The sequence below is a fragment of the Bidens hawaiensis genome, unplaced genomic scaffold, assembly GCF_021521415.1.
Source record: "Bidens hawaiensis isolate Kalapana, Puna unplaced genomic scaffold, B.hawaiensis_p1.1 tig00042310_1, whole genome shotgun sequence".
Lineage (NCBI taxonomy): Eukaryota > Viridiplantae > Streptophyta > Magnoliopsida > Asterales > Asteraceae > Bidens > Bidens hawaiensis.
Genome location: NW_027505770.1, coordinates 94,553 through 114,187, shown reverse-complemented (window position 1 = coordinate 114,187; position 19,635 = coordinate 94,553). Strand labels below are relative to the sequence as shown.

Genomic DNA, 19,635 nt, shown 5'->3' with positions numbered 1-19,635 from the left:
TGGGGTTGCGTGACGCGCCCACTCGACGCAGTCCACAGCTGTTCGAAGGGTTGTTCCCCGGCGGATGTTCCACCGTGGAACATACACCTCATTGGAATCCGAAACTGTAAAAACAAAAAACAGTTAGGAAAAGATGATAAAAAAATAATAATAAGCCAAAATAACCCTACGCACCTGTAGGGTCGACAACAGGCCGGTAGCCGCCAAACCCATCACCCGAACCTAAGGGATATCCATCCAAGAGGTCAGGGAGATGGGAAGGAGGCAAAGATTGGCTAGAAGCCCCAACCCTGAACACACCTGAGGGACCGGCCGTAGTCGCCGGCGCTGGAGGAGGCATTGTAGAGGCCCCTGCGGTAGAAACTAACGGAGGTGAACTCACTGGAGGTGAACTCACAACCGTGGCCGTAGCTGCCGAAGAACCCGCAGGATAAACCACCGCCGGCTCAGTGAAGGATTCCGTGAAGATGGCACTGACAGCCGGCGGGGATGATGTTACAGTTGGAACAGTTGCCTCCATGGGATGAGCAACTGAATTAATGCTGCAAACAGGCGCAGCCGCCTGGGTCATCGCCTCGGGTAGGTTGACCAAACTTACCGTCATGGGTCCAGAGACGCTCCTTCCCGCTCCACTCGGGAATGCGGTTGCATCCACGCCTGCACGAAGACGATATATAAGTATGATGGCGGAAAGATATGCAGTTAAGCTGAATATAATTTATACTTACGAGTTTTCTTGAGCTTGAAGGTTCTGACAGGCGGGGACGAACCCGATGGAGCCGGCCTCTTCATGCCGGTCATCGTCGTCGTACTGGGCTGCCCGGAGGTGACAGCTGTCTCAACTTTCGGAACAGTGGTCTTACCACCCCCAGGGTTCCCCGCCGCCTCCTCGCTTTTAGTCTCGGAGTCAGACTGATTTCCTAGGTCGACGGCGGAGGTAACCTTCGCCTTGCCCTTCGTGCCAGTAGCCTTCTTCTTCCTCACGAAAAAAGGACCATCTGCGGATTCCTCATCAGAAGATGACAAAATTAGAGGAATTCCAGCAGAGGTTTGAGCATTGAGAGGGCGAGGGTTAGAGTCCCTTACCTGGCTGCGTGGCGCTCAGAATCTCGTGGCCCGGCGGGTAGACCTCCACAAACCGATCCGCCGTTTGCTCCAGGATGGGCAACTCGTTCTCAAGATCACGAGTACCCAACCGAGCGGGACCACCGCTCCCCCGCGGCTGCAGAAGAGACTGCAAGTTGTTTCCCTCTGAAAATAAAAAGAAAGAAATGGTTAGAACAAAAACCCTAAATTAGCAAATAATATGAAGCATACCGTAAGGGATAGAGTTCAAACCGTATTCGAGGAAGATGGGAATCTGTGGCGCCTCTGCCCCAGCATCTTTCCACACCCGGCTCATACCGAGCATCACCATCCCAGACTCCGCAAAGCGGTAAACCGGAGTCTGGATCTGGGAGATCTTGGTGAACCATTCCGCCTCTTGGTAATTGGAGGCGTGAAGGCTAGGGAGCGCCCTCCCGTTCTTGAACGTCATCGCAATGGGGACGACGCGAGCGGAGATGTAGAAAAACTCCCGCTTCCAATACCGAAGACTGCGCTCGGTAGCGCAGATCTTCAAACCCTTGATCCGAGTGATCAAGGTATACCAGCCCTGGATGCACCTCCAGGAGTAGAAGGTCATCAGGCGGTCGACGCGGGGCTCAACGCCCAGAATATGGCACACCCATTCAAAGTGGCGAACCTTAGCGATCGCCATCGGGTGCACCTCCGTCAAATGTACACCGTGTCTCTTCAGAACACGGTATACGAACTTCGTTAAAGAAGGTGTGGGCATAGTGTGGCCTTAAAGTGTGAGGGTGAAGGAAAGAAAGTGAATGAAAATTTGTAAAATTTAATAGATTAATTCTATAAAAAATTTATTTGTGTATTTACTAGTATATTTAACTTACTATACAAAGACAATATATGGTGTTCTAAAATCCTGAATATAAGTTACATGAATTAAACTAAATAAAATGGGGACTCATACGCTAATTAGTGAATTTTGTATATGTACACTAATTTTGTATAAACGAATGCTGAAATTGATGTGTTGAAAAAAACACCATCTTTTGTTTTTATTGATTACTTTTCGTTTTGGTTCAAGTCACTATTATAAATCTTTGGTACCATCAACTTTCTACTTGAATTCTTATTAATTTTTGTTTTTGCAAATCCCTTTGATGTTAACTCTTTTGAGTTTATTTATTTATTTTAAATTTAACTTTTGATATTCATTAAAAAGTTGTGTTTACATCAAGACATTACTATTAATAACATGTTATTTTTTATATTTTTTTAAAAGGAACTATACTATTTAAGCTCCTAGTAGCAACCAACAAATATTATCAATCAATACGTTGTTTATATAGACTAATTGAATAATAACAAATAATAAAATAATACTACCAACCAAATTATGTTATGTGTTTGTCGTCTTGGTCACATCTATCACTTAGCTGTTGGGCCTACTCACAAATGTACGTCGGTCTAATTATAAATACACATCGAATCTTATAGTTAGCTTAATTTCAAGTGCGAAAAACATGAGCGGCCGGATCATTTTGATGATCTAAAGCGAACCCATTTGATTTGACGCAATAAAACTTATATAGCATATAACTAGAGTCGTCTTTAAGAATTACATACCTCGACCAAGCTAAAATAAAAATATTGTTCGTAGGCCTTAACGAAATATATAAGCTAATTTTTTAAAACAACAATTAACGTTATCTTTTTATTTAGCTTTTAAATTTAGTTTGAGCCTGATAGTTTAAATGGATTATGGATAAAAAGGTTTTGGATCCAATATATTTAAGATGATTAAGATACATACCTATTTTTTTAAAAAGATTTAAAAAAAATACTTTGACCGCCAAAGTTTACGTGCCTCAGCCAAATGAATGGCTTGCTCTACCCAAGGGCCGGCCTTGCATCTAACCAGATTATTAAACTATGGGTTTATTTTTTAAATATTATTATTATTATTATTATTATTATTATTTTAAATAAAGTTTGTTATCAAAAGCATAAATCAAACCGCTGTTGGTTAAGAAAGTATGGCATGCTCGCACGCAAAGCCAAAGAACGACTTACGTCAACCACATTTGTCCAAGTCGTTATGATCACATTATTTGTCAAAAGTATATAAACGTGAAAAAAAAAACATACATGCATTTTTTGGATGAAAACTACACATTTTGAGTAAAATACACATTTTGAGGAACATATGTCGTAGTTTGATATTTGCATAACCATTTAAATCATTCAAAAATTAAACAACTTTAGTTAATACTTAATAGTGCCTATAATATAGCATCTAATAAAGTTTAAAAAATAATAAAAAAAACAAAAGGAAAATCTACACAATCAAAAATCAAATTTACTAGATTGTTTAGGAACATCATGTTGTATAGGAGATTTCTTATTGTGTAAGGGAATAAGTTGACAAGTTGTAAATTATAAGTTATAACTAGTTGATAATGTCATGTCACCTTAAAGACTAAATTAGCCTTTATATGCACGTCCACGTCATTAGCCAACCATATGAAGGTTAATTTAGTCTGTAAGGTGACATGATATTGTCGGCTAGTAACATGGACTAGCAAACTAACTTAGCTTGTTACATGACACGTGTTTAATCCATGAAGCATACACGTGACAAATTGCATAAGTTCATTGCATAAGTTCAGTGCATTGGGTACCGGCTAAGCTAAGCCTTTAACCTGCTTAGCCGGTAATTTCGATTTTGACTCCACTGATTGATTGGATTCATGAATGTCTATACTTGTATACTAAAAAAACGTCTATCTAGATAAAAACAAACATTAGTCAAACTTGTCTATTTTAATTATCTACAATGACATACCACAATTTATGCAAAACACCATAAATAAAAACGTAATATTGACTTAATGGAGACTTTTTTTTCATTAAATCACAAATTTTAAATATAGATAAAAACAAATAAATCGTAACACCATATTTGAATCTTAAATCTTATCTTAAATATATATAAACGAAAAATTTAAAATCTTTTTGGTTGTTTCATACATCTTCTTGAATCATCAGATTGATTTATTAATTATCGGAAGTTTCTCACGCAATTCACCAAACCCAGATAGTTCTTAAACATGTTATAACATCTCATTAAATTTAAAATTATTCTCCAAATATTGATACGAAAATCCTATAAAATACGAATATGCTAAAAAATAATATTCGTTTTTTTAAATATTATTTATAATTAAGAAACAATTTTATAATAAAAAATATAAGCGAGTTATAATATCTCATTTAAACCGATTTATAATATCTCATTTATATATAAAACTATATCATCATCAAACATTATGTATGTTATTATTTTTTTTATAATAAATAAAATAAAATTCAAAAAAAATGTATAAATATATATAAAAGATCATAGAAGTTTAACTTATCATATAATAATAATAAAATTAATAATAATAATAATAATCTGATACATAAATACACAAAACTTTGCAGTCCCATTTTTTAAATAACATTATTAATTAAAATTTAATATTATATAATAATAATATTAAATATTATTTATAGATAATGCAATGTTTGTCTTGCTTAATTCCCGGCAAATTCAGTTATGACATTTATTCGAATAATAACAAGATATGTTGATTGATAAACATGACGTCATCAGTCACCTCATGACTTATTATTATTAGTATAAATAATATCTTCTAACTTCATCTTCTTCTTCACTTCACAATAATAACTTAAACAAAACTTATAATGAAGAGATTATTATTATTGTTATTATTATTATTTTTGTTTTTGGTGAATGTGGTGGTGGGTGATAATGTGACGTATGACCACCGTGCAGTGGTGGTCAACGGTCAACGGAGGGTGTTGGTGTCTTGTTCTATTCATTATCCTCGGAGTACACCTGATGTAAGTGAGGGTGCACTGTATGTATGATGCACCTGCATACACTGGTCAACAAGTTTGGTCAACAAAAGTCAAAACCAGTTTATGATTGGTTTCGATTCGGGTTGAAACCGGTTCAGTTTTATCAACAAAAATCAAAACCAGTTTATGATTAGTTTTCGGTTCGGTTTGGTCAACAAAAGTCAAAACCAGTTTATGATTAGTTTTCAGTTCGGTTTGGTCAACAAAAGTCAAAACCAGTTTATGGTCGGTTTTGGTTCGGGTTGAAACCGGTTCGGTTTGATCAACAAAAGTCAAAGTCAGGTTATGGTCGGTTTTGGTTCGGGTTGAAATCGGTTCGGTTTAGGCAACAAGAGTCAAAACTGGTTTATGATCGGTTTGGTCAACAAAGTATCAGTTTCGGTTCGGGTTGAAACCGGTTTGGTTTGGTCAACAAAAGTCAAAACCGGTTTTATAATTGGTTTCTATTCGGGTTGAAACCGGTTTGGTTTGGTCAACAAAAGTCAAACAGGTTTATTATCAGTTCCGAATCAACGATTTCAGTCGGTTACAAACCGGTCTCTACATAATCAGTTTCAAACCGGTACGGTTTCGTTTATGGGTCGGTTAGGTTAACCGGTTCTTTTGCTCCCCTCAGTGTCATATGTTACTTTTGTTATATTTTTTTTAATATAAAAATTTTTAACTTTTGGTTAATAATATTTTAGATGTGGCAAGGGCTTATTGAGAAGTCTAAAGAAGGAGGCTTGGATGTGATTGAAACATATGTGTTTTGGAATTTGCATGAGCCTGTTAGAAACCAGGTTTGTTTTTTCTTTTTATTTTTTTTTATTTTTTAATGATTTCTAAAAATCTTGGCATATGATTTATTTAGAGAACCCTTTTGCATATATTTGGTGGGAAAAATTTCTTGGGATATAATTTTTTTTAATGATTTTAAGAGTCTTGGAATATGATTTATAGTTGATAGATGTTTATTTAAACTTCCTTTATTTATAATTACCATTTTGCATATTTTTGGTATTTGTTTATTTTTAAGGATATTGGAATATGATTTGTAATTGATTGATATTTATAAAGATACCCTTTTGCATATTTTTGGTGGGAAATGTTTTTTGGTGTTTGATAAAGTTATGAAATCTTTCTTGTGTTGTTTATATGGATTTTGGAGACCATTTTACAATTTTTTGGTGGGAAAATTTTCTTGATGTTTTGGTGTTTGAAAAAATTATAAATTTTTATAAATTTCTTATGTTGTTTCAAGAATCTTGATATTTTGGTGTTCTAGAAAAAGGATAAATTTTGGATTTATATATATATATATTTTGAATTTTACTTTTAAATCTCAACCACATGTTAAGAAAAGTAACCTTTTTTATTTGCTTAAATTTATAAAAATTTGCTGAATACAATTTTTTTTTAGTGTTTTGGGTAAATCTTGAAAAATCTAATCAAAATTATGTTGACTGAGATTAATGCTAACAAAATCTTGAAACTCAACAGTATGACTTTGAAGAAAGAAAAGATTTGGTTAAATTTGTTAAACTGGTGGCTGATGCTGGTCTTTATGTTCATCTTCGAATCGGCCCTTATGTTTACGCCGAATGGAATTACGGGTTCGTATCAATTTTAATTCTTTTGATCTTTAGTATTCACAATGTTAATGCTCATTATATTTCTCAAATGCAGTGGTTTTCCACTCTGGTTGCATTTCATACCTGGGATCGAGCTTCGAACAGACAACGAGCCGTTTAAGGTTTATTATTATTATTATTATTATTATTATTATTATTATTATTATTATTATTATTATTATTAGTAGTAGTAGTAGTAGTAGTAAAAAAAAAGCTTAAATTTTGTTCACTTTTGTTAACCAAATCGCATATATTTTTAGGCCGAAATGAAACGATTTACAGCCAAGATAGTAAACATGATGAAGGAAGAGAAGTTATATGCATCTCAAGGTGGACCTATAATATTATCTCAGGTTAGTTAATTAATCATATCTATTATCTAGCAATTTAGTGTGACACATTATTATTTTTACTTAAATATTAAATGTTGTCTGTGCATGTTTGATGACAGATTGAGAACTAGTACGGTAATATTCAAAGCAGTTACGGTCCTGCTGCAAAATCGTATGTCAAATGGGCTGCGAGTATGGCTACGTCTATGGATACAGGAGTGCCATGGGTCATGTGTCAGCAAAAAGACGCGCCTGATCCAATTGTAATACAACTTAAAAAAAAAAAACCGTGGTTGTTAAGTTTATGTTTTTGCATGTTAATATAAATTAATATATGTTTTCTTTTGTTATGAATGTAGATTGACACTTGCAACGGGTTCTACTGCGATGGGTACAAACCGAACGCTGAAAACAAGCCGACAATGTGGACTGAAAATTGGACAGGGTGGTTTCTTTCGTTTGGTGGGGCCGTGCCTTATAGACCCGTGGAAGATATTGCATACGCGGTTGCACGTTTTTACCAACGAGGTGGAACCTTTCAAAACTATTACATGGTTAGTGTAAATTTATTACATATTAACTAAATTTATTCAACTTAATTATGTAAAAGATTTTAATGTTTTGTGTGCCTCGTTGCAGTATCATGGTGGGACTAATTTTGGTCGTTCGACCGGTGGACCGTTTATTTCAACGAGCTATGATTGACGCTCCACTTGACGAATACGGTATGATTTTTGACTTTTTTCATTATTCGTATCACATAATCGCTTTCAAATATTCATTTAATGTTATTGATGCAGGGGCGCCTCGAGAACCAAAGTGGGGCCATTTAAAGGATTTACATAAGGCTATAAAGCTTTGTGAAGAGGCGTTGGTGGCAACTGATCCAACGACCACTTCTCTCGGTCAAAATGTAGAGGCTAGTGTTTATAAAACATCATCAACATGTGCTGCTTTTTTGGCAAATATCGATACACAAAATGATGCAACGGTTAACTTTAACGGCAATTCTTACGACTTACCTGCATGGTCTGTTAGCATTTTGCCTGACTGCAAGAATGTAGTGTTCAACTCTGCAAAGGTTAGTTTGACTTTTGAGGTCAAACCTATCGCATATCTATTTCATCGATCACATTGGTTTCCTTACAAATTAAATATAAAGAATATATTTGTTTGTAGTATATTTTATAAGCTTTGATGTTATTATCAAAATTTTATTATAAGTTCAAATAATCGCAAAGGTTAAAGCTTGTTGACTTTTTTAAACTTGACAGATAAACTCTATGGCTACTATCAAGAGGTTTGTGGCTACAGGTGTTAAAGATAAATTAAGTGATTCAAAGGCGGTTTCTTCGGATTGGAGTTATGTTAGTGAGCCTGTGGGGATATCAAGTAACGATGCGTTCGATAAGAAGGGATTAGTGGAGCAAATAAACACGACGGCTGATCAAAGTGATTATTTATGGTATTCTATAAGGTAAAAGAACTTTACTTTTACTTTACTTTACTTTACGATCATTTTAGGACCGTTTGGATCATCGTTGTAATATTATTATCGTTTTGCAGCGTTGATGTTAAAGGTGACGAGTCCTTTCTTCAGGGTGATTCTGAAACGACTCTTCACGTGAAATCACTCGGTCATGTTCTTCATTTGTTTGTTAATGGTCAACTTGAAGGTACAAAGAAAGCAACTTTTAAAGAATAAAAATGAAATATTTTGTTGTCTTTTTTTTAAAAAAATAATTCTTTGTCGTTTTAAACTTGTAGGTAGTGCGATTGGCAATGCGGGCCAGCCTGATTTTTCTAAAGATTTTCCGATCACTCTTAAACATGGAAAGAACAAACTCGATCTCTTGAGTTTGACCGTTGGACTTCAGGTTTGACTTTTGTAAATGTCAAAGTATTTGTTGTGGGCAACAAGTGAATATTGATATTTATCGTTATGTATAGAACTACGGTGTGTTTTTCGACAAAACGGGTGCGGGTATTACGGGCCCAGTGGAACTCACGGGCGGGTCAATTGTTGACCTTTCGTCTCAGCAATGGACATATCAAATTGGACTCAAAGGGGAAGCACTAGGCCTGGACAGTGGTGGTTCATCACTTTGGGTCTCGGGGTCGCCTAAAAGTCAACCTTTGACTTGGTACAAGGTAATATAAAATCAACCTTAAAGTCAAACTTTGACTTGAGTGTTATATGTTAAACAAGAAACTATGTTGAAACTTGTAACAGACCAATTTTGATGCTCCTTCTGGTGATACTCCACTTGCGATAGACTTCACGGGAATGCGAAAAGGCGAGGCGTGGGTCAATGGTCAAAGCATCGGTCGTTATTGGCCTGCTATATTGCTCCAACTAGCGGTTGCTCAGAGTGTAGTTACAAAGGGTCATATAGCTCATCAAAATGCCTTAAGGGTTGTGGGGAACCATCACAAAAGCTGTAAGTGAAGTCTTTATTCAATATACTTCATAAAGTTTGAATCTTTTTAATATTTGAATTAATCTTGAAGTTTATATTCAACATACTTCATAAAGTTTGAATCTTTTTAATAATTGAATTAATCTTGAGTCTTTATTCAATATACTTCATAAAGTTTTAAATTTTTTAATATTTGAATTAATCTTGAAGTTTTTATTCAGCATACTTCATAAAGTTTGAATCTTTTTAATAATTGAATTAATCTTGGAGTATTTATTCAACATAATTCATAAAGTTTCAAACTTTTAAACAACTAAAATGATCTTGTAGTTATCATGTGCCTCGGTCTTGGTTGAAGTCAACCGGGAATGTTTTGGTCTTGTTTGAGGAAGTAGGAGGAGACCCGACACAAATCTAGTTCGCGACACAAGAATTGGAAAGTTTGTGCTCGCACGTCTCCGAATCTCACCCTATCCCAATGGAAGCATGGAGTCAACACAAGTCAACAAGAAAGTTAAAGTTAGAGTCAAAGAGAGTTTCGCTTAAGTGCCCTCATCCTAATCAAGTCATATCTTCAATCAAGTTTGCTAGCTTTGGAACTCCTCAAGGAAAATGTGGAAGTTTTAGCCACGGTGAATGCCGGAGTACAAACGCACTTTCGATTATACAAAAGGTCAACTCTTTTTACTTTGACTTTGACTTTGACTTTTTAACATGCATATATGTTCAATACAGTTTTATCTTACAAAAGGTGAACATTGCAGGCATGCATTGGGTCAAGAACTTGCAGCACTGAAGTCTCAGCAACCACCTTCGGTGACCAGTGTATAGGCGTAGTTAAAAGTTTAGCCGTAGAAGCTTCGTGTGCGTTAAACGCTTGAAAATAGTCAAAAATGACATGAACATATGATCATTGAATAAAACAATATTATTTGCATATTAATCGAATTATGGAGTTATTTCCTTATTAACACTTTATATCACATTTTAATCGCGAATCATAAGATGAAATTGTAAAATTACAATAACTTATCAGTATTGCGATATACTGATATTTGCATATCAGTAGTGGTAGCAGCAGCAGTAGCAGTTGTTAGAAACCGGCATAGTTTACATAGAGGGGAAGTTAAAGATGGAGTTTCATACTTACCTTCCCCACCCATTATTGGCATTGCTATGCCTCTCTTCACCGGGCTAACATAGCCCGGTTGGTACGTTTTTCCCAAAATACCCTCCACGTCGTTTGAAAGATTCAGGAACTCAAACTGCAACTCGAAGTGGGCAAAAGCGTCATTTAACGGTAACTGGTAGTTATGAGCTTTGTCATCTTCTTTCGTCACGGGGACCGCCTTCATGTTAACCGATACCAACCCGTCAACGGTTACTTTAACCGCATTAACGTCGTCAGTCCTCTCGATCACCACTTCTCTTGCCCCAGTGTCGGTTTTCCACTCTGCGTCCCCATCAAATGGGACGGTTACTTCTTCACCATCCCATTTTATGATAAGCGAGTCCACTGACTCGTCCCATTGTGCCGCCTTCTTGGCGGAAATGACTAACGTGTGGGCATCGAACATGATCGAGAGTGACTGGACCCACGTGTAGTCACGACGCCTACCATTGGGCCGTGATCCGATGAAGTGCGCGTTTATTTGGAGGTTGGTGTCCGAGACTAGAGCGAAATCACGGCCTTTACCGCCATGGAAGTAGAACATGACTCCATCGCCGCCTATGAACCGTGGGTCGTAACATAACGCGCCATAACCGTTACATTTAGGCCTCCTCCCTACCAAAGTTTAAAATTTTGATACATGTTGGTTGAACATATGTAAGTTATATGTTGTAAATATTTAAAAAAAGAGTTTGATGAAATGGATTGCTTACATTTATTAAAATTATGTTACATGTTGGTTAAACATAAGTTATATGTTCATGTATAAATATTTAATGAAGAGTTTAATGATATAGGATACTTACATTTGCATGTGGCTTCACACTTGCTACCACAATTGATGAAACACCCCTTGTTCTTTTTGTTCTTCTTGGGCTTCTTCTCTGGGCATTCTTTTGGGCAAATGAGTGTCCTGTAGTAACAAGCCCCTTTCGATTTGCAAAAGGCCCGGTGTCGCCCTGTTTCAGGTTCGGGTGTCAAGTCATCATAGTTAGTGGCATCGTCTTGAGGCTTTGGCTTCGGCTTCGGTTTAGGTGCTGGTGGTGGAGTCTTGGGCTTTGGTGCTGGTGGCGGAGACTTGGGCTTTGGTGCTGGTGGCGGAGTCTTGGGCTTTGGTACGGGCGCTGGTGTCTTGGGTGTTGGGGCGGGTGCAGGAGTTTTGGGCTTTGGTGCAGGTGCTGGAGTCTTGGGCTTTGGAGCAGGTGCAGGTGTCTTGGGCTTGGGAGCGGGTGCTGGTGTCTTGGGCTTTGGTGCAGGTGCCGGTGTCTTGGGCTTTGGTGCCGGTGCCTTGGGCTTTGGTGCGGGTGCTGGTGTTTTGGGCTTGGGAGCGGGTTCTGGTGTCTTGGGCTTTGGTGCAGGTGCTGGTGTTTTGGGCTTGGGCGCGGGTGCGGGAGTCTTTGGCTTGGGTGCGGGTGCTGGTGTCTTGGGGACTGGTGCTGGTGTCTTAGGCTTGGGCACTGGTGCTGGTGTCTTAGGCACAAGTGTCGGTGTCTTGGGCACAGGTGTAGGTGAATTCTTAGGGGCGGGCGGGGTGTTCTTAGCGTCGTTAGCCGCAGTTGCTCCGATAGAGATGGAGATGAGTAGGAAAGCCACCAAAATGATAGGTGACTTCCCCATATTAATATTAATAAATTAAAAGTTATGTGTTTTTGTGTGTGTGTTTAATGTTAGAAATATGAATGAAATTATTGTAAGTTAAAGATGGTGATTTACAAGGTGATAAAGTTGTATAATCCATTAAGTTCGGAATAAGTTATTTATGTCAACTTGACTGTTAAGCAAATAATATCCGTTGACTTTTTAAACAACATAGTAATATTAGGACATGCTAATCTATATAGAATCTTTGATTCTGTTGACTACCATATATTTTCTGTTTGATAGATATTTAGGTTATGTAACTTATGTTTATCAAATTTTAATAATTACTAGTTAAAACCATAAAAGTAGGGTGGTAAAAAAAACAGATAAACAAATTGTACTGTCTAAATTGAAACAAGTCAGTCGTTTTGAGATCCAAACGGTCTAGTTTAACGATTAGGTTTTCAATGTTTAATGGCGTAATCTTGGAACCGATCATGTAAATAGAAACAATCGATTAATCATTATTATTACTATCATTATTATTAATATATTTTATTATTATTATTATTATTTGTTTCTTTTTTGAAATATGTAGTTAAGTATATTTTTCAGAATTATGATCTGCTATTTAGTATTTAATTTTTTTAAACACAAACTAATGATTTTGAAAAACAAAATCGAATACGTAAAATTGAACCATTAAACTGTCAAACCAATAAAAAAGGGCCGGCATGACGGGCCCACCCAACCCAATATTCTTGATTTGTCAATTCTCAAAATCGCATTAAGCTCTTTTACCCATATTTGTAAAAATCGTATGTATAAGAATGTGAATATTCACTCAACTCTAAATCTAAATAGAAGTCCTCTTTTAGAAAGGTAAGAGTTATTCATTAAAAAAAATAATTATTATCAGTTAGATTTTTAATAAGTTAAATTGCAAGATTATAAGTATTTTGAACAAGTTTTTAAGTTTTTAAGTAATATATTTATTATATGATTATATCTATAAAAAGCAATGTTGTGACGTGATATGTAATTGTAGCATATTTCACATGGGAAGGCATACAAAAACTTTGCTTCACCATGCAATATTGCACTTCTTATGGGTGGCTAAAAATTGAAATAAAAAATTGGGTGTGAAATCTCATTAATTTTGGTCAACTAGGCAATAAGCTCAAATTGGGATTTTGAAGTGACTTTGTTTGTGAAGTTAAAGTGGCCTTTATCTTAATTAAAAATCATAAGGAAGTTATGGTATAAGTTGTTACATGAGTGTATACAAACACAACATTCTATAATGATTTTTTAATAAAGGAGTAGGGTTTTAGCGGTACTTTAGTATGTTTTTATGAAAGGTTGTCGGTTGCTTAGTTCGAGTTTCATTCGTGACGTTATATCATGCTTGAGTCAGGGTTTACCACAAGCATTCGGGACGTGGGTTTCCTCTAGTGGTCGATTGGGTTATCAATGTTATTTGCAATCACAGACGTTTATGACCTTTTGTCAATAAATGTATCCGGACGTTAGATTTTTATTGAACTTTTAAAAAAACAAAAGAAAAAAAGAAAACAACAATTTATGAATTCACAAGGGAATTTTTGAATATTTTAATGTGTCCACGTTTTTAAAATATTTTTTTGGGGTATAAATATGTTTACATTTTGGGATTTTTTTTCCCTAGCGTAACAAATCTAATTGATGTTAAAAGAACCGTTTTAACTTGCCGCCATAAAGGCTGGGTTTTACCAACAATCGGCCTTTTTTTGTCTTTTCTTTTTCTTCTAAATATGTTAACACTTCGACTTGCCGCCATAAATGCCGGTATTTTCCCAACGTCCAACCTATTTCTTGTGTCTTTTTCCCTCTATTGAATATATTAACTTGACAAAATCATTTTTTGTGTTTAATTCGATACCGTAACAAACGTAACCGACTCCGACCAAATTTTGCGTCACCTCACTGTCCTATTTCCGCAACAACTGTGTTTTATTGACCAATAAACGCCGTTTCAAATACTTTTTGTGTATCATACGCTCTACGATCTCCGCTACTCTTCTTGGAGTTTACAAAAGTAGCAAATGTTGTGTCGGTGTTAACAAATCTAAAATACCGACTGAATTCTCGTCGCTCTGATCATCAGTTATATTATAAGTTATATGTGTGTCAATACCATCATGTGCATTATCAGAATTATTTATTCAATTTTTGTATCAGTACCGTTACAAATCTAACAATACCGACCAAATTCAAGTAACTACGTATCTGCACTGCCACAACACGACGGGTTTTGCTACCTACGCAACGGGCCAGCTTTTAAAGAAACACGACGAGACCCGATAACCAGAGGCCCAAACCATAACCAAATTAAAATATATTAAAATACCAAAAATACCCCTGGCCCTCTCACCCATCATTCACCCACCGTTCCACCTCGCAACCACCATATTTGTGGCCGTCCGTACGCCGGAGCATAATATATACATACATACATACATACATATAATATATATATATATCCTCACGCGCCACCTCTCACTACCAGATTCAATCAATCAATCAATCAATTTTGATTTCATCCTCATTCCAGGTATTATTATTATTATTATGTTCATGTTCATGTTCATGTTCATGTTGTTCTAATTGATAATAAATTGGAGCTGTTAATATTAATTATTATTATTATTGATGTTGTTGGATTTGAATCGTAATTAGGTTTAATTGATCAACTATTCAACGGCATTGATTGGAGTATAGCAAGCAGGAGATTTAATTAGGTTAATTACTTCCTAATCTTTGTAGCAGGTGAGGTGAGACTAATTCAATGGTTATTTCACTTATTTGTAGGGGTGTAAACGAGCCCGAGCTCGACTAGGCTCGAGTCTTGTACCTAGTGTATTTAAAGTATATAAGTATAGTTTGAAAAGCGACACATGAGCCGAGCTTGTTTCGAGCACTTTTTGTAAAGCTCGAGCTCACCTCATGAGTTGTTTTTCAAGCTCGGCTTGTTTTGAGCACATTTTGTAAAGCTTGAGCTTAGCTTGTACGTCGATTTTCAAGCTCGGAGCTCGTGTTGTTTATTATTTATCAAATAATTTATATATATTGTTTATTGTTTTTATATAATTTAAGAAAAACTCCTACGACCCGAAGCTCGACATGAGCTCGTGTACAGTACCTTAAACAAATCAAGCTCGGCTTGTTTCGGGCGCTTTTTCTAAAGCTTGTGCTCAGCTCGTGAGTCATTTTTCATGCTTGAGGTCGGCTCATTTATTATGTATAAATTTGTATTTATTTTAAACTATTTTTATGTATTTTAAGAAATACCTTAACAACTAATGAGCCTATGCTCTAGCTTGGATCATGATTCATTTTTCAAGCTCGAGGTCGGCTCGTTTTTTATCTATTAAATATATACATTTTTAGTTATGTTTATATATTGTAAGAAAAACCTTAACGAGCCTAAGGTCGGCTCGAGCTTGTGTGCAGTACCTTAAATGAGCCAACGCTCGGCTCGAGCTCAGCATTGCAGTGTGAAATTAATACATAGAAGGCCAAAAGCAATAAAAAGTTAAAAATATACTAGGCTCATTTAAGGCTCGATGGGTCTAAACAATTTTTCCATACAAGGCTCGAGCTTGTGCTCGATAACTAAATGAGCTTTATTTAAAACTCAGGATCGATAAGGCTCGGCTCGGCTCGGCTCGTTTGCACCGTCAGTTGTTTGATTCAGGATTTATTTTGTTTGTTGGTCAGGAATCAGGATTGGTAAAGTTGGTAACTGTTACATTCAGTTAAGGTCAAGTATCAATGTTTATAAAGGGACAGTCTTTTGCAAGTGTGGTAGAAATGGGCTGCTGTGGGTGTTTCGGCTTTTCATCTTCCAAACGGCAAAATAAAATTACGCCTAATTCCCACATTCAGGACCGTGTTTCACAAGAGTTGTTGCTAAATGATGAAGTAGAAGATGAGGAAGAAGAAGAAGAAGATGAGGAAGAAGAAGAAGAAGAAGAAGAGGAGGAAGAAGAAGAAGAGGAGGAAGAAGAAGAAGAAGAAGAAGAAGAGGAGGAAGAAGAAGAAGAAGAAGAGGAAGAAGAAGAAGAAGAAGAGGAAGAAGAGGAAGAGGAGGTTCTTTTGTACAGAATGCAAAATGGTTTGATTTGCAGGGAGGTCCCTGTTAAGGAGACTCGATTGGTTGTACGCTCAGAGGTATTTTGATAATTTTTATGTCGTGTTACCTTATGTAATATGAGGTTGTCTAATACTGTTAGTGCACTATGTTAAACTTGATGTCAATTTTTATGGGATAATGTATGTAGAGGACATCCAGTATGCAACTTTTTTCCTTAACTGATATATTGAAACCTATTTTATATGTCGCCGGTATGTATCTAGTTTTATTTATATCATCTATGCCCAAATACAATCTGAATGGCAGAATTTCTCTTAATATTTTGATTAAGATACTATAACATGCTGACACCTCATCGAAGCTAGTGTTGTTTTTTAAAAAGTTTGAGGGGCATTTTTGGCATCCAACGTGTTTTTGTCAAAAAAACGCATGTTGGTGAATAGTAGTAGTATAATACCGTCATAAGTAGATAGGCGACGTTTGTGAAAAAAATCTGAATACTTTGGTGACATCCACAAGTCCACATATATAATCCCAGTTCTTATTACCACCATGCTCTGATTTCCATTATGGACGTATGCATTTTATGTTAAAACTTAAAACATTATTTTCTTCTTCATATCTTTATTTATGTTTGTTTCGCCCTTTGTTCTAGGATGCTAATGGAAACAAGACAGTAAATGAGTATGTTCGTGAGTACAAAATTGGTTCCGGTAGCTATGGAAAAGTGGTAATTCTTATGATACTTTCCGTTTTGGTAGCTAAAAAATGTTAATATTCTTTACCTGTTTGGCTTGTATCTCTAACAGGTTCTTTATAGAAGCCAAGTGGACGGGAAGCATTATGCAATTAAGGAAGTTTACCAAAATTTGAAATTTCGAATCTTTTTATAAAATATTGTTTACACTTTACAGTATGATAAAAGATATGAAATTCGAATACAGGCGTTTCACAAGTCTCAATTATTAAAGCTACGTGTCGCTCCATCTGAAACCGCAATGACTGATGTTCTCCGTGAGGTATTTATTTAAAATTTCATTTGAATTAGATTATGGTAATCCTGTTGGTTAATGATGGTTTCTATATTAATGGCTTGCAGGTTTTAATTATGAAAATGCTAAATCATCCCAATATAGTAAATCTGTTTGAGGTTATTGATGACCCAAACACCGATCATTTCTACATGGGTATGAAAAAGCCACAAATGTTTCGTCTTCTTGGGTTAAAGTTCCTGACTTTTTTATTAATTAGTAGATTTTTTTTGAACTTTTTTTAATCTTTTTCCAGTTCTAGAATACGTTGAAGGAAAATGGGTGTTTGAGGGTGCAGGACCGCCAGGTGGCTTGGATCAAAATGTTTCAAGGAGATATTTGCGTGATATAGTTTCCGGGTTAATGTATCTCCATTCTCATGTGAGTCTTATCTATAAACGTAATATCTTTTTCTTATGTTTTAATGTTATAATTTTTATCTTTTTTGAATCTCAGAATGTCGTGCATGGTGATATAAAACCTGATAATCTTCTTGTTACCGCAAATGGCTCGGTTAAGATTGGCGATTTTAGTGTCAGCCAGGTTTTTGAGGTAATAAATTCTTTCTCTCAGTATTCACATTTTCAGTCCTTTTGTATAATTATATAATACATCCAAAGGATACTCATTCTTTTTCATTAAAAATATTATCACACTGTCACCGGCATGTTCCATCTAACTATTGTCCTTTATATCAAATTAAATGTATCCTATTTAATAAGGAAACAAGATAAAAAGCTGTCATTGCACTTTCATCATACTTTCATATGTATACCTCAACAAAAACTCATCATTTACATTATTTTCTTAAATCAAAATTTATTATCTCAAAACCGTTAAACTTATTAAATTTTTATATTGATATTAATTAATGATGATTGGATTGAAATTTATCGTGTAGTATGTAAAGGATGAGCTTCGTCGATCTCCTGGCACTCCTGTTTTCACTGCTCCCGAATGTTGTCTAGGTATGGTCAAAGTTGACTTTTTTGAGTTTTATAAGTCAAGATTGACATTTGTAGAATCAATTACTCATAAGTTAAAATAAATAGGTCTAACATATCATGGCAAAGCTTCTGACACGTGGGCAGTTGGAGTTACGTTGTATTGTATGATTTTGGGACAATATCCTTTTCTTGGTGACACCCTGCGAGATACGTAGCATTTATATAAATTTCTCATAAATTTAGAATCTTTTTAATGTTTTGGCTTGTTTTGCAGATCGTTAACGATCATATATGGCTCCCAGTGGGTTTAAACCCGCAACTCAAGAACCTACTCGAGGGTCTTCTCTGCAAAGGTGAGTAAAATTTTTATTAACAATACTCTGACTTTTAGTTTTAGTCAAAATGTGTTTTGATATTCGAGTGTTGTATATTTAACAGACCCGGCGGAAAGACTGAGTCTAGAGATGGTTGCAACGCACCCGTGGGTTGTGGGAGACATCGGCACGATACCTAAATTTGTATGTTGGTGCAAACGTAATAAGTTAAAAGGCGAGCAAATACGTGATGGGAGTATAACCGATGCTGTTACTAATACCGACTAGAGAAATATTTCGTGTTGTGTTTTTAGATTATTTTGTACAAAGTTTGGTTTTGGAGGTTTTTGAAGTAAATGTTTTTTATTTTTGTAAGAAATTGGAAAGGAAGTTTGTAGGGTTGACTTTTGACTTTTGAATCTTGATTTGCAAGCATTTGGTGTTGAGTTAATCAGGGCACACTTGTAATTTTTAATAGTTGTATTCTGGTAAATGAGATTCAGATTTGAGGTGATTGTGTGTGCATAGAAAAGAATGATTTTTAACTAGTAAAATATTTAAGTAATAGCTTATAAAATTGTATAAACCTTCTTAGTTTGATCTTACAAATAGTTTTTTTAATCATTTTTTTCAAGTTTTTTAATTTGTTATTTATTATTATATATACATATAATTACAACAATAAAATAAAATTTTAAATCACCTGTTTTAAAGTGACGTTAGGTGTAAAAATCTATATTCACGAAATTGATTCATGAAAAATTATATCACGTGATCTTAATAAACATCAATCTATATCCAATTATATCATTCAAAAAAATAGAAAAAATACATATCAACCGTCAATCAATCAATCAATTTTTGACTGTTCTGCACAAAAAACGTTTTCTGAGTGTAATAATGAATTTTGAGTGTAATTATGAAAAACCGATATGGGTTTGAGCGTATTTATAAATTTTGTGTAATTATAAAAAAAACTGATATGGATTTGAGCATATTAGATTTTAACATTGAGCGTTTTTTGTATTTGTCTTGAGCGTGATTCGCATACCTAGTGTACGTTAGGCGATTATTATACAATAACCTGTCCCTATATTTA

General features: G+C 35.4%; 2 protein-coding genes and 1 pseudogene across 3 annotated transcripts; 2 read left to right on the top strand and 1 right to left on the bottom strand.

The window, feature by feature from the left end:
• Positions 1-4,731: 4,731 nt before the first annotated feature.
• LOC143615239 (beta-galactosidase 8-like) lies at positions 4,732-10,262 on the top strand (annotated as a pseudogene). The gene is made up of 16 exons (XR_013150433.1): positions 4,732-4,974; positions 5,679-5,774; positions 6,475-6,587; positions 6,661-6,727; positions 6,866-6,958; positions 7,057-7,200; positions 7,297-7,491; positions 7,577-7,662; positions 7,738-8,018; positions 8,212-8,414; positions 8,504-8,613; positions 8,705-8,814; positions 8,888-9,088; positions 9,171-9,378; positions 9,688-10,030; positions 10,122-10,262. The product of XR_013150433.1 is annotated as a beta-galactosidase 8-like (transcript).
• Positions 10,263-10,348: 86 nt separating this feature from the next.
• Positions 10,349-12,145, bottom strand: LOC143615235 (uncharacterized). Its single transcript, XM_077088413.1, has 2 exons — positions 11,335-12,145; positions 10,349-11,143 (listed from the first exon to the last, which is right to left on the bottom strand). Exons 1-2 carry the CDS (start codon positions 12,143-12,145, stop codon positions 10,377-10,379), a joined length of 1,578 nt encoding a protein of 525 aa, XP_076944528.1. The 3' UTR covers positions 10,349-10,376.
• Positions 12,146-15,601: 3,456 nt separating this feature from the next.
• On the top strand, positions 15,602-19,015 carry LOC143615221 (serine/threonine-protein kinase GRIK2-like). The gene is made up of 11 exons (XM_077088397.1): positions 15,602-16,321; positions 16,900-16,974; positions 17,054-17,099; positions 17,190-17,263; positions 17,344-17,431; positions 17,532-17,656; positions 17,732-17,827; positions 18,177-18,243; positions 18,328-18,436; positions 18,490-18,575; positions 18,661-19,015. Exons 1-11 carry the CDS (start codon positions 15,923-15,925, stop codon positions 18,822-18,824), a joined length of 1,329 nt encoding a protein of 442 aa, XP_076944512.1. The 5' UTR covers positions 15,602-15,922; the 3' UTR covers positions 18,825-19,015.
• The last annotated feature ends 620 nt before the right edge of the window (positions 19,016-19,635 follow it).

Coding starts and splice junctions, on each gene's coding strand:
- LOC143615235 (XM_077088413.1), bottom strand. CDS start 12,145: ATGGGGAAGTCACCTATCATTTTGGTGGCTTTCCTACTCATCTCCATC. Junction 11,144..11,334: donor GTGTGAAGCCACATGCAAAT/GTAAGTATCCTA, acceptor AAACTTTGGTAG/GGAGGAGGCCTAAATGTAAC.
- LOC143615221 (XM_077088397.1), top strand. CDS start 15,923: ATGTTTATAAAGGGACAGTCTTTTGCAAGTGTGGTAGAAATGGGCTGC. Junction 16,322..16,899: donor GATTGGTTGTACGCTCAGAG/GTATTTTGATAA, acceptor CCTTTGTTCTAG/GATGCTAATGGAAACAAGAC. Junction 17,828..18,176: donor GTGTCAGCCAGGTTTTTGAG/GTAATAAATTCT, acceptor TTTATCGTGTAG/TATGTAAAGGATGAGCTTCG.